Here is a 14,934-nt window from a genome sequence, read left to right on the forward strand (position 1 = left end):
CAAAATTTTAAATAAAAAAATAGAACTGTAGGTATTAAATGCGCTATTAAATGTGCGTTAGAAAATAATGACTATGTACTTCGAGATTGTTAGGTGGTGTACTTCGCATCACTTTTATTGCATCGCACTTGGTGCACAAATTTTCTCTAAAAAAAAAAAAAGGAGAAAAACAATAATGCAAAGGCCAAGACTCTATCCTCAATGCATTAAGCCAGCCAGAGTGCTTCCTTTGATTGCTTTATTGGATGATGACATGGTTCCATGATCCAAATGCATTGTATCTCTTCAACTGATCCTTCCATTACATATTTCAACTGATCCCTCCATTACATATTTTATTTGGCGCACTACAGCCTTCTCTACAAGAAAAGGAAAGAAAAGACACCCAAGTGCTTGTGGACCATGAAGTTTTCAATTGCTCATTGCTAATTATACAAACGCATCCATAGTGCAACAATAAAACTCTTGTCTTATTTTTTCTTACATGCTGATGTACAGTACTAGCTGCTTGGGACAATTGCTAACACATCACCATAAAAACAACAAAACAACTACAAACAGTGGGCCAAAGTCTCAGCAACGCAGAACCCTCAGTTTTGACAAGGCCATAACAATAGTTACAAGCTTAGAAGGCATGAACAGTGGCCTCTTTTTTAAGCCCATTTTGACATGAAGGACATGCCGCCGGCACCGAGGAGCACGGCTGCGTAGGCCGCTAGCTGAAGCTTCACATTGCCCTGCAGCTTAGGCCCCATGAAATCAGCTGCAAGGAGATCGACCAACGCCGTGTAGTTGAGAAGCCCCGCCGAGCATGCATTCAATATTCCGACGACGATGAGAGCGGTCGGGCTGTTATCGCTGTAGACATTGGACAGGGCGATCCCAAGAGCGACCCCGAATGGCGTCGTGGTGGAGAAGAAGAAGACCAGGACTGCCTTCATCTTCATCTTGTATTCTGCCTACAAAACCACTCCAGTTTTCCATAATGAGAATGTTGTAATGAACTTGGTACTATCTAACTAACTTCTCTGCTATATAATTTCTTAATTATGTAACCTTTAATTACCTGGAGAATGCAACCACCAAGGCCCATTCCTTCAAACATTTGGTGGAAACAAAGGGCAGCCACCAGAGGTCTAATGGTGCAGGGGTTCTGAGATGCCCCCATTGATAGACCTATCACCACTGAGTGCACCACTATTCCCATCTCCAGAACCTGCACATCATAAAATGAATGAGAATAAGTTATGCTTAATAATCTAAGGATATTTTCTTTAAAATATTCCTAGTTTCCTATCTCCATCTCTATTCTAATTAAGTCATCCAATTCTTTTTTCCAAGTTTCAAGGAAACTAGATCTACCCAAGCACATAAAAGTAAATGTTGACAAATGCAACATGGTAGCAGAGGACCAGTATACTATAGCTTGCTGCTCTCCCAAAACACCTCTAATCTCTCAAATCTAGAAGGTGAAGGCAGCATTGTTCCCATATCACTTGGTGCAACTGTCAAAGACTTGCCAACTTATCTAGTATAAATAATTATTATAAAAGGATGAGAGAGAATTATTTATTGCAAATAGGGTAGAGGCCTCATCATGATTTTTTATATAAAATTATATCTTGATTAATCGTGCCCACCAATTTTATAAAGTTACTACTATTGATACTAGTGATCTAAGTTCGAATCATGCGCTGCATGGGGAACATGCAATGCATGGAGATTATTATATAAGTGGGCTATGTAACTTTGGAGCACGAGAGAACTAAATCTTTAATAGATGGCTGTTATCCCATCAATCATAATTATCTAAATTAATTGGATAAGTATAAAATATACTCCTCGTTTTCTCTCATTTAATCAGTTATTAAAAACTGAATATAAATGGATGTATTTGGTAAAATAAGAGTTTATTTATGGAGAAGTTTAAGAAGATGCCCTCGCTTATATACAAATGCCATACTACAAACATTTGCATTACCTATGGAACAGATAATATTATATTCTGCATAGTTTGCAATATGCATTACATATAGAACCCAAACGCTATAATCTATTCAGGGATCACATAGATTATAATGGTTGGTGATGACAGCTACACCTAGCAGCATATTATTTAAAAAAACCAGAGTATAAATTAAATACCAAATAACGTCATGGTGTAACGTTATAATGGCTCATAGTGCTTATAGGTCATGGTCATTGTATACATCCATGATTGTCTCATCAGAAATATTCATTGAAGTCAGATCAGTTTGATGTTTGATTAGATCACCTCTGCGATATCTGTAGTTTTAAATTTTAATATAAGGCTGAACAAATATTATCTTTTGTGTTTTGGTAAAACAAATATTATCTCTCACCATTGTCAAACAAAAAAATTGAGGAACAAAGAAATATACTATGGAAAGATAAACCATTGACCAAGCAGTTGATAGCTGCCTTGTCGTAGGCCATTTGCCTAAATGCCTTCCTTTTATTTAACAAAAATGCGAGGGGATGCAAAATATTTAATATTGATAAGACATCAATTATAATCTAATCAATTTTTATATATATTGTACGGATAGATTGTTTCCATCTTTCAAACACAAGACTTATAATATCACTGTATCAAAGCTCGCCCTCAATTGTTATTACTCTTATTATAATATCAAATATATCTTGGTTTATTTGAGTGATAATTGGTTTCTTGTGGTCCAGGTGATGGATCAAATTAGTTATATGTGACCAAACTTATAGCCCCTTGTTACATTACTGTCCATCAAAGATGTGCTTGTTCTAACTTAGAAAAAAAAAAAAAAAATTTTAAACCCATATTAAAGGGATAGATTTCTTTGAAATCGCTAATACAAATCTCAAGTTGGAGGCTATCAAGCATCTTCTAAAAGATCAAGAATTTTTTTAAGCTCCACCTAACAGATGGCCGACTAGCTACTAGCATTAGGATAAACTATTTCTTAATCTTTCCTCGCGATCTGCTACCCTACCAATTACCCCAGTCTAAGACATTTTTAATCACACACTTGTTCACAAACTTTGACCTACTAATAGCTAAAGATGGGGACAGGGCACACAAAGAGTTGACCTCCAAGACGAAGTACGGAGTAGTACACACAAAATTTGGCCAGGGGAAGATACAAAATTAGGCGAGGTGGGTCCCACAGCAGAAGGTGGACTCCATTAATTTGAAATGATATGGATGGAAGTGACACCAAGGAACTGAAGTTCATAATTAATTCCGTAATTTTTGGGAGCCGTACAAGCTCATCAATTAACATGTACGATTTCATACATAGAATCCAAAAAAAAAAATTTCTCTCAACGTGACAAGAAACTTGGAACTTCATTCCAAGAGGCCTGTCCCCTGAAGTGAACGATTGGTAGTCAAACAGAATGAATTTTTACCGCTAAACCACGTTGAAACTATGTCCATGGAATTCTTTGATAAAATTTTTTACATAATTATCAAATATTTTATTTATCAATTTTCATAAATATATCTATGTTCGAATGATTTTATTTATCTAATTTATTAAAAAAAATAATACCAACTTTTTCTCTCATATTTGCTACCATGTGCAATTCTATACTGTATTGCATCATCATATTTTGGATCACACATGTCTAAGGATTGATTACGAAAATATTGAATTTGATAATATAATAATAATAAAATATATACTTTTCATCTTATTCATTCAAAACTTAATAATGATATAAATTTTTTAATAAATAATTTAAAATTATATTTCACCATTTGATTCAGATTATATTTTTTATATAAAAAATAATTTTTTTTATAATATCAATCATTAAATTATATAATATTTTTTTAAAATTTATAAATAATAAAAATTGAAGTACTTTAAAATCTATATAAAATAGAATCTAACCGCTGATATTGTGAAAAACACCAATCATTTTTTCGCACGAAAGAAACAACCCGGACTTTTAATCATTATTATCTAAATCTATCATTGTACCTAGCTATATTAATTTAACCGGCTTTAAAAAGACTTTATTTTCTTAAAAAAAAAAAAGATTTTAGTGACTTGTTACTAGCCAGTCTCACCTGCACGATGACGCGATTCCGACGCAGGGCCGTCTCCTCCCCTTCCTTCTCATCCTTGCCAAGCTGCGGCGGCCCGCAGTGGCCGTGGCCATGCGCGACCGGCACGGCGGCATTCATCGGGCTCTCGTGGTCGACGACCACGGCGGCGCCGCCCTTCTTCTGCCTGTTATAGAATGCAAGCATCAAGGAGTCCATCATTAGCGTCAGGATGGCCGACACCATGGCGATGAAGGTGGTGAACGGGAACTCGGACCACGGCTTCTCGGGGAGGCACGGCGACGTAAGGTTGTCGAAGGAGTCCGGGAGCACGTGCATGTAGCCGGTGGCGAGGATCACGCCGGACGCGAAGGCCTTCACAACCACGAAGAGGTTGCGGTCGGGACGGAGCGCCGGGACCGACCGGGAGAAGAGCGGGAGGCAGACGCCGATCACGCTGGAAACCAAGATGGTCGGGATTGCGATGACCTTCAGCCGGAGAGCCTCCGGCCGGTTGTAGCACTCGCCGCGGGATCTCGTGTCGCATCCGGATGGAGAGGAGGATTCCGGAGCGTTGGCGGCGGCGAGCGTAGAGGAGGAGTGGAGGAGGAGGAGGAGGATCAGGGTGTGGAAGGTGGTGGAGGCCATGGTTTTGGAATTTTGGTATTTATTATTATTCCCTTCGTTTTGGAGTAGTTGTGTTGTTGTGTTTGGAGACTGGAGTTGTGGGGGGGGATGGATTTATAGGGTGGAATTGATGGTGACGTTCATGGGATGGGATGGATCGATGAAGGGTGTGTTCATGCTGCTTCTTGCTCTACCTGCCAGGGCGGTCGATTCTCTTCTATCCAAGCTATTGGAATTTTCTCAGCTTTGGTAATATCCAATATTTTATTTGATTAGAACATTAAAGCGAAAATCTTTTATTTTGGTTTAATATCCCTCCTGGCCGTATTGGATCTGGCGCGTACTGACATGGTGAAAATTGGAACACTTCGACGTAAGATGGAGGGCATTGGGACTTACACTTGTCCTCGGAGTTCTGTAAGAAGCCAAGCTATGGCCACGTGGGAGCACAAGGCTAGTGCTGATGTGGCTGCAAAGACCCTCTGTACGTGGGGTTTGGGTTGCATCTTTCGTGCGAAAGAATGGTCGGTCTAGTTTCATGATGTCGCCCATCACATTGTGGTCCATATAGCTCTCAAAGTATTCTAAATTTTTTCATCCTCCACCTATATAGTTTTTGAAGCCAACATTGCATAATTCAATGATGAAATCATATTAAAAAAAATAATCATGTATCAACACTTGAGAGCCATGCAATAGGCACCTTTTAGACTTTTCCTCTTCATTGGGGTTGCATCGAGGTTTGGCAAGCATATTCGGACGACCTTGTATGTGCACCATGCATAATTCTCAATAGCAATGTTTTATAGAGGGTTCGTTTTGTATTTTTTGCATAAAAAAATATTTGTTCTTTTTTTTTTTAAAATATTGAGTATACAATCATAATTTGCACAGATCTCAAAACATTCTATACTCTTCAATTATTTATCTGCACAAGTCTCAAAGGGGCATTGCATGATCCAACGATGATTTGTGTGAAAGAAAAGGAGAATCCTCCTTCCATTCAAAAGGGCCAACCCCTGTCCTTCTATAGAAGTTTGAAATATTTTATTTAAAAACAAAATCACTCTACTTGCTAAAAGGTTAACTCAAAGCTTGGATCTGAGCATCAACAACTTGAGTCCAACACAAGCTGGAGTCATATCCGAGCAGTCCTATACAAAGCCGAGGCCGAGCAACTTATTACTTGTTCCATCTCGGTCTATTTGCTCTCCCAAATGTATTGTACTTAAAACTGGATTTATATAACCTATCCCACAGACTGAGATCATCACAACTGGTTTTTTTTTTTTTTTTTTTTTTTTTTGGCATTTTAGGTCTAAGAGGTTTGGCGCGTGCCAACCACACGAAGACCACAAGTTGGCTGGCTCCGTACACGTGCCGTACGGATTCGTCCCTTCGAAGCATTTGGGAGCCGAGAGTGACGGACGCAACCATGGAATTCGTTGACATTGTTTTTTTTTTTTTCCTCCTCCAATACCATTGACAAATTTTAATGAAAATAATTCTGCCGACATTTGATGGAATAATTTGAGGGAATGGCGCCGAAGATGCTCTAGAGTTGCAAATGGTCAATCTTGATGCACATCGTTACAGAATTAGTTTATTAAAGTTAGGACTTAACTTTTACTGTGGAGCTTAATTTCCTTATGCAATTAAACTATTTTGATTTTTTTTATAAAAAAGGCTGATACTTATTTTAAAGGAAAGGAGACAGAGACAAATATGGGTTTACAAATAGTCTCAAGGATAATAACAAAACATACCATAGATTTGGACAAAACTGTTTCAACGTAGCTGCGTTGGAGGTCCGGAACTTGGATCAATCGGTCGCGATGGCCGCTCTGAAGGGCGGCCTCCAAAAGAACGACCTTCTGTTCTCCTTGGAAAAGAAGTACCCCAGAAATTTCGCCGATTTGCTGGCTCGGACCGAAGGATATGCCCGAGCGGAAGAAGCCTTCAAGATGAAGGACGAAGAGACCGCAAGAGAGCGGCAGGCGGGAGACTCGAGCAAGCCCGCAGCCGGAAAAGGGCCGAGTGAAGCTCGGCCACGCTCTCGAACTCCTCCCGGGCATGGACGCGCCCGGACTCCTCTCCGAGCTCGTAAACAGAGAAGCCCGGACCGTCGAGTTCGACGAGGCTCTCCTCCCGGGAGATTCCACAGCTACGCCCCTCTCAACGCATCGAAACTCAAGTACTGATGGAGGTCAGGGAACAGCTCCCAAGGCTGAGAAGGATGCTAGAGGAGGCTGGAGCTCTCGGGAAAGAAGAAGGGACCGAAGGACTCTCTCAGGCAGGGTGAAACCCCTAAAGAGGAAGACGTGTTTAAATAGGCAACAGGACCTGGAGCGATTATGATTGCGGATCTCCTCTGACTGGCCTGTACCTGCCGCGTGTCTCACTCACTTTGACAGACTGTTGAAAACGGCTGGCAGCTGACAAAATAATTATTGCGCTGTACCTAGAGCCACGCCCCAGCAAAAATTTCAAAAAGAAGAAACCTTTTCCGAAAAGGCTCCAGTACCAGTGTACCGAGCGTCAAAATATCTGGCGACCGTTGAGTACGAAAACCGAGGAGAGCAACTTCGGTCGTGAGAAATTCTCTGTACTTCCTTCATTCGAAATCCGAACTCAAAAGTAGGGGGACCGGTGTTGGGTGTAAAGTGCCCCCTCGGCCGAAGTCTGTAGAGGACTGATTCTTCGGGGCTCCTCCGGCTCCCGACCTTGTACGTGACGCCTCTCCGAACTCCCTCGGCCGTCCGGACTTCTTCGACAATGGGCCTCAGTGTTCACCCATCGGGCCGCCCCAAAGGCCCTCTGAGCCTCGCTGTTAGCCGTCCTTCTACAGCAATCGACTACCCCCGAACTTCTTTCGGGCTTCGTCAGTATCCGAGCTTTTCCGACAACGAGATTTCTATAGTAACCAGGCTCCTTCCACATTTCTACGGTGGTCGACCACCTTCAGGATTCCAGCCGAGTTCCTACGATAGCCGAACTTCTACCGCGAGCGGCCTACACCAAACTTTCACTACGAGTGGTCTGCCCCGAACTCCTGCTGCGAGCAGTCTACTCCGAACCCTTACAGCGGACGGCCTACCTCGGATCCCTACTATAAGCAAATCCCATCCGAGCCTCTGCTGTAAACATATTCCTTCCGAACTTCCATTACAAGTAGACTTCAGCCGAGTTTCTTCGTAGTCGGGTTCCGCGACAACCGATTTTCGATCGAGCTTCTACAATGGGACAGGACTCATCGGCCAGGTCACTACTCTGAGCTCCCATGACAACTGACCTTCGATCGAGTTTCTACAATAAGCGGTCTCCTTTCAGCCTTCTACAAGAACCAGACTTCGATCGAACTTCCATAGCGGTTGGATATTGGATGAGCTTCTACGACGATCGGGCTCCAGCAGCTGGATTCCTACAATGACCGATCGCCTCCGATGTCTGCCCGGACTCCTACGGGAGCCGGGCTCCGTCCGCGATTTCGACAGCAAGGAAGACTTCGCCCGGACTCCTACGGGAGCCGGGCTCCGTCCGCGATTTCGGCAGCAAGGAAGACTCCGCCCGGACTCCTACGGGAGCCGGGCTCCGTCTGCGATTTCTATAGCAAGGAAGACTCCGCCCGGACTCCTACGGGAGCCGGGCTCCATCCGCGATTTCGGCAGCAAGGAAGACTCCGTCCGGACTCCTACGGGAGCCAGGCTCCATCCGTGATTTCTACAGCAAGGAAGACTCCGCCTGGACTCCTACGGGAGCCGGGCTCCGTCCGCGATTTCGGCAGCAAGGAAGACTCCGTCCGGACTCCTACGGGAGTCGGGCTCCGTCCGCGAGTTCTACAGCAAGGAAGACTTCGTCCGGACTCCTACGGGAGCCGGGCTCCGTCCGCGATTTCGGCAACAAGGAAGACTTCGCCCGGACTCCTACGGGAGCCGGGCTCCATCCTCAACTTCATCTACTGGTAAGCCTTGTTCGGACTCCTACGGGGGTCGGACTTCGCCGTTGATTTTAATTGCAGGAAGACTTCGCCCGGATTCCTACGGGAGCCGGGCTCCATCCTCGACTCCAACGGCTGTAGACAGACTTCGTCCGGACTCCTACGGGAGCCGGACTCCGCCCACGACCCCAACTGCAAGTAGACTTCGTCCGGACTCCTACGGAAGCCAGACTCCGTCTTCTAGTCCGACTGCGGGAAGACCTCGCCCAAACTCCTACGGATACTGGACCTCGCTACCAACTCCAACCGAACTTCGGCCGACAAGTCTGGACCCCCTGGCAGGCCACAGTAACGGACAACACTGCTCCACTCCCTGCGGCGGACCCTACACAGCTGCTCCATTACTCCCTGGCGGGCCGTATTAACGGCCACGATTCTGCTCCACTCCCTGCGGCGGATCCTGTGCGATTCCATCACTCCCTGACGAGTCACGACAGCGGACGCCGCTCCACTCTCCGTAACTGATTCCACGTGGCGAGCCACGGCGATAGCCATAATCCCACTCCACTACCCTCCGCAATAAATTCCTCCTGGCTCTGGGCGGCCCACTACCAGACGGTTACAGGCGTCGCTATCAATTTGTTGCCCTCTCTGTCTATAAAAGGGGAATCCTAGATACGTTATTCCATAAGCTCTCATTTTTACCTCAAAACTCTGCTAAATTCTCCGTTCGAGCACTCCATTCTTGTTGAGGCAGAGAACTGACTTGAGCATCGGAGGGTCTTGCCGGAGCAACCCCACCTCCGGTTTAGACTTCTTTTGCAGGTCCCGACGGCGACCGCGACTCCCCCGACTCCAGCTTCTCCGGCGCAAACGAATTTTTGCACCAACAGATCTCAATATTTCTGCTTTCTGCTGAAATCAAATTTATCCTTATGCTCAAATCAGTAAATAGGCTCTTTATTAAACTGTGCTTGCTTTTATAGGCACAATATGAAAGCACTGATGGTTAGAGGGTCTATCATACATCATTTGGTATGAAGTTCCTGTCTGCTGTTGTTGAACTTCACGCAGACAAAGCTACAATTTGGTCACAGAACTATGGCTCACATTATAAGGCAATCATCCTTCATCGGCCACTGGAGCATATCTTTCTTCTTCCTTCTTCCTTGACACATTTTCCTTCATATCATCCGAAGTACTATTATAGGGAAAACCTAACCCATGAAGTATGATATTATATAAAATATGTGAAAGTCTGGTTGTTGTGTGCGTTGTGGGTTACGAAATTCAGACTTGACCTATACGCAGATATGCATGGGGATCCCAAAGTAGGTTGCAGGTTTACATATTTTTGAATTATAGATGAATGTTTTGGTAAAACCATATGATCCTACCAAAGTTATTGGACGCTTGATCAGTTATAACCTGGGAATCTCATGCTTTCCATCAGTGTTGAACGACTGTTTGTATCCTGAAAAATTTTTCAGGCAGTTCTGACTTGCTGAATTGAATCAAAGTCTTCTTTTCTAACTTGTTCTGTCCAGAGAATGAAGAGACCTACGATTTGTCGAGTTACATATTGTGGGAGGTAGGCATGAAAATTGAAACATCTTTTGTTTCTTTCTTTCCACAGACACCAACATCCCGTGGCAAGGAGCATATGTGGGCATTTGGCAGGAGCGTCTTCTGCTTCCCTATTGTTCTATAGTAGCTCTTGAGTATGTGGTACGTCATTGAAGCCGAGGATGGTTTGAAGTATTATCCAAACTTTTCTTGCGAACGGACATTGAAGGAACAGGTGGTCTACTGTCTCAGGGCTTGAGTAGCATAAGGGACAATTTATGCTTCCTTGCCACCCTCTTTTGACTAAATTAATTTTCACGAGGATTTTATCTTGAACGTCGAGGTGGACAAATACAAGGGCTGTTGCCTCTTGTATGCATTAAGTTCTAATGTAGTATTTCTCTATCAAAAAAAAAAATATTTAATTTTTTTTATGAAAATATAAAAGTAATTTTTTGGATTTTTTGCATGTATGCCTTCCTAAATATTCAAATTTATATGAATATCCTTTCAAAATTGATATTTGTATGTATACCCCCATAAAATACTTGTTTTGCATGTATATCCTTATTTTATTTAACGCTGTTAAAAAATTAATGATTTAAAATTTAAATGACTAAAATATCCTTTAGGTAGATGTGCAAAAAAAAAATTTATAAGGGTATATACACAAATAGCAATTTCATGAGGATATTTATATAAATTTGAATATTTAGAAGGATATATATGCAAAAAAATTTAATTTAATTTTTATCTATTTCATCTAGATAGATTCAGATCCTCTTACTCTACAATATAGTAATATATTACATAATATAACAACACGATGAAGATATTATATAATATTTTATAAATTATAATACTATATTATATTTTATTTTTATATAAGATGGGACGATTATGTCCATCCTATAACAATATGATATATCTTATACATTTCATAAAGATATTTTTGATAAAAAATTTTAAAATAAAATAGAATAAGATTATAAATTTTTATTATTACATAATGTCCAAATCCACAACTATATCCACTCTATACAAATGTATAAGCTATTCATCTAATATCAGATTTAGATACTTTTCTTAAAAGTATATTATTATACATTAGAGGAAACATGGATGGTTATGATCTGTTTATTTTTTAGATAAAATAATTTTGATCTATTATTTGATGAAAAAAATATTTTATCTATATAAATTAATAAATTAAATAAATTTATTATTTTAGTTATATGTATTAATTTTTTTCTATTAGAATAAGGAAAGAATTAATAAAGCAAAAGAAGTGTATCATGTTAAGGGTTTTTTGTGTGTATACCCTTCCAAATATTCAAATTTATGTGAATATTCTCATAAAATTACTATTTTACATATATATTCTTATAAATTTTTTTTCGTACATTTATCCATAAGGATATTTTAATCATTTTAATGTTAAATTGTTAATTTTTAACAATGTTAGATGATATAGGTACATATGTGAAAAAAGATATTTTATGAGGGTATACATACAAATATCAATTTTGAAAGGATATTTATACAAATTTGAATATTTGAGAGAGTATACATGTAAAAAATCCTATTTTTTTTTCACTTTCATCATTTTAAAGATAACTTTTGAGTCATGAAATTAAATTAAATCTTTGCTTTTACAATTTATTTTTCTCTTGAGTCCTTAGCTACTTTCACCCCACTTGCATTCGCCTCTAGCTCTCCTCCTACCTTGATGCTGCTCCTCCTACCTTGATGTTGCTCCTCCCCTTGATGCCTCCACAATCTCCTCCCTCCTTGATGCATTTTGTCTATGTCCATGCATGGTAAAACTGCGTGAAAGGTCTGCAAAATAATTACGGCCTTGGTAGAAGAGCTCCCTCCCCTTTCTCTATTCTCAAAATAAAAATAATAATAACATTGACTAGATTTTTGTTGTCAAAAATTTAGGAAAAAATAGAAATATATTTTCTATTTTTATTTTTTTAAAAAGAAGAGTGACAATAATGCTAAATGAAGCATGAGATTCATGTTTTAACAAAAAAATAAAATTTAAAATCTTGAAAGGGCTATATATTCTAAGTTAATCATTCATGAAAAGCATATGTATGTTCTCATATGGCAATAGGTATTCTTTGTTTCTAGTTTGCCATCTAATACACAATCCACAAGCAAAAACTAGGAAAGAATGAACTAGGCTCATGTATGAATTCTCTTATCATTATCCACTTGGATTTAGTTTCGCTTAATGGTTCATACCATTTAGTAACCTTGATGACTCGATTGAGGAATAATGACTTTTTTTGGGGTACATATTTTAAGAATAATGTTTGAGCAACTATTTTTTTTTTAGTAACATTACCATTTCATCCAAAAGATACTATTAAATATGCCAATTTTGAAGTCTGAAACTAACACGCATACCTTCTTGTCATATAAGATTTAGTTGCATGAATTTAACCTTATTTTGATTAGGTTAAAAGCTAACTTTACCATTGATGATCGGGGCGAAGGAAATAATTCTTTCAACCCACTTATCTCCAATCTCTTCAAAAAATTAGAAAAAAAAAATGAAAAGAGAGTTAGGTCATCTTATCTTTATTTGAATAATAAAATTATAAAACTTTTATTCATACTAGTGAAGCGCACCTTTACAATTCGTATCAATTTCTTCTTTCAATTAAAAAAAATATAATTTTTTCAAAATAGATATAATTAGTGAAAATAATTATGAAAGCTAAAATTCTATGAGAAGTAGATTATTACTTCTATTAACCTTTTCTTCATCCGATCTAACTTTTTCCTGAATAGGAAATATGCCTAGTCAAGACCATTCTTAGAAAGGAAGTTTTTATACTAATTGAACCATTTTGGGAACCAATGGTGGAATTTAGTTATGATTACTCAGTACGTCTCATCCTTAATAGGTGGCACAATATCATAGGGCTCAAAAGGTTAATTGATTTTAATAAAGAAAAAGATTATCCCAATCGGATGTTATATAGATCAGTTAGGGTCTAAAATTTTAGTATACGATTCAACTTTTTGATGTAATAGCAGTTGCTTATCTAATCCACTATAATGGTCCACATCAAATCTGATGATACTAATGGATCATCCATAGATTATTTTTTTCTTAATTATATATCTTTAATATGTTAAAAGAGTGGTAAGGGGTTTTTGGAGTTTATCAATTTTGCCCTCAGTTGAAATATATTGATAAAATTTTGAGAACACATGTAAATGTGTAGTTAGTTCCATATCGATTATGTATTGGAAAGATCTTGGTAATATATACTCCACTAATACTCTATCAATATTTTGTCTATTTCATTCGAGTTTCCATTGAGGCAATCGAAGATGAATTAGAAAGTTTACTTGATATTGGACATGATAGTACTATTTACACTTCAAATTCAATTTGTATATTTTACAAAATTTATACCCATGGAGCCTTGTTAGGCAAGCATCTCATCATTTTCCTTCATCTAATAAGTCTTGGAAGGGTCCAAAGGCTGCTTCAAGGTTATTATGTTAACTTCCCAAGCTAGCTAATTGCAAGAATCGATAAATTAAGAAGATAATTCCTATGCAAAGGTTCAAACCCTTACTTTCCCTATGCTTGTTTTGTCAATTAGGATGTTGTATCCACATCAAAACAAGGAGGGCTAGATATCCTAAGTCCAAGAGTTTTTAACCAAGCACTTTAGCAAATGGGCCTCGAGGCTTTTGACTTATGCCCGTCAACTTTGGTCTATTCAAATTAGAGCTTCCTACTACAAAGATTTTCTTTTAGTTCTAGAAAATCCTCCATATTAGTAAAAGCTTCAGTTGTGTCTAAAAAAGAGCATGCCAAATTCTTTCTAGCTAAGCCTTGGTTTTAATTCTAGAAATAGCCATCCAATCGAATTTTGAACTGATACCTAGCTTGGACAACATCCACTAAGTATTTGTTTGGCTAGGGTATATCAGATTATGGGGCAATCTGATGATTTATATGAATCGTTTATCTAGAAAAATAATTGTAAGGGAATCATTATTGGTTGATGAAAAAACTACTTGAAAAATAGCATCGAGAAAAGGTTATTATGTTTAATTGGAGGGAATATTGTATGAGAATATTATCAGATTTTCAATAATATCCTTGAATAAACAATTCAGTTAATAATATTTTTTTCAGCCCATTTGTTGGTGTGGCCCACTTGCCTAAACTTTATGAGTATTAACTATTTCAAATATTAAAATATATCTATATGAGTTAATAATTATTTTTAAATTGAATATGCATATATCAAAAAATATATTTCTTATTATAAAAAAAATTATTATGTTTTGGTGTATAAATGAATATATTTATGATTAATAAATCCTATGTAATATTTTTATTGATGATTAATAAATATTTGCTAACTATTTATTAATAATTAGTATTTATTAGTAAATATACTTATATATTAAATAAATATTATTAATCAATGCACCAATATATTAATAATATAATCATTTAATATAATTTATTAATATAATAAAATAATTTTTTATCAATAAATGATAATTTTAGATTATCTTTATTCGGTACTCTAGCATGAGAAAACAAATATTATCCTTCTAGTTGTATTTATTTTACCTTCTCTTTCACACAAATAAAAATGAGATTCGTCATTTAGTTTACTATCTCTCTCATCTATATTTTTTTGTATCAAACATGATAATTTGATATATGATTTATTTTTTCATGTTGGATTATATCCAATCAAAT

At 38.4% G+C, this 14,934-nt stretch overlaps 1 protein-coding gene across 1 annotated transcript; it reads right to left on the reverse strand.

The window, feature by feature from the left end:
• Positions 1 to 288: 288 nt before the first annotated feature.
• On the reverse strand, positions 289 to 4,920 carry LOC105034950 (fe(2+) transport protein 1-like). Its single transcript, XM_010910307.4, has 3 exons — positions 4,076 to 4,920; positions 1,067 to 1,216; positions 289 to 959 (listed from the first exon to the last, which is right to left on the reverse strand). The coding sequence occupies exons 1-3, from the start codon at positions 4,697 to 4,699 to the stop codon at positions 654 to 656; spliced, it is 1,080 nt and encodes a 359-aa protein (XP_010908609.1). The 5' UTR covers positions 4,700 to 4,920; the 3' UTR covers positions 289 to 653.
• Between the last annotated feature and the right edge of the window lie 10,014 nt (positions 4,921 to 14,934).

The sequence above is a fragment of the Elaeis guineensis genome, chromosome 6 (assembly GCF_000442705.2).
Source record: "Elaeis guineensis isolate ETL-2024a chromosome 6, EG11, whole genome shotgun sequence".
NCBI classification, from domain to species: domain Eukaryota; kingdom Viridiplantae; phylum Streptophyta; class Magnoliopsida; order Arecales; family Arecaceae; genus Elaeis; species Elaeis guineensis.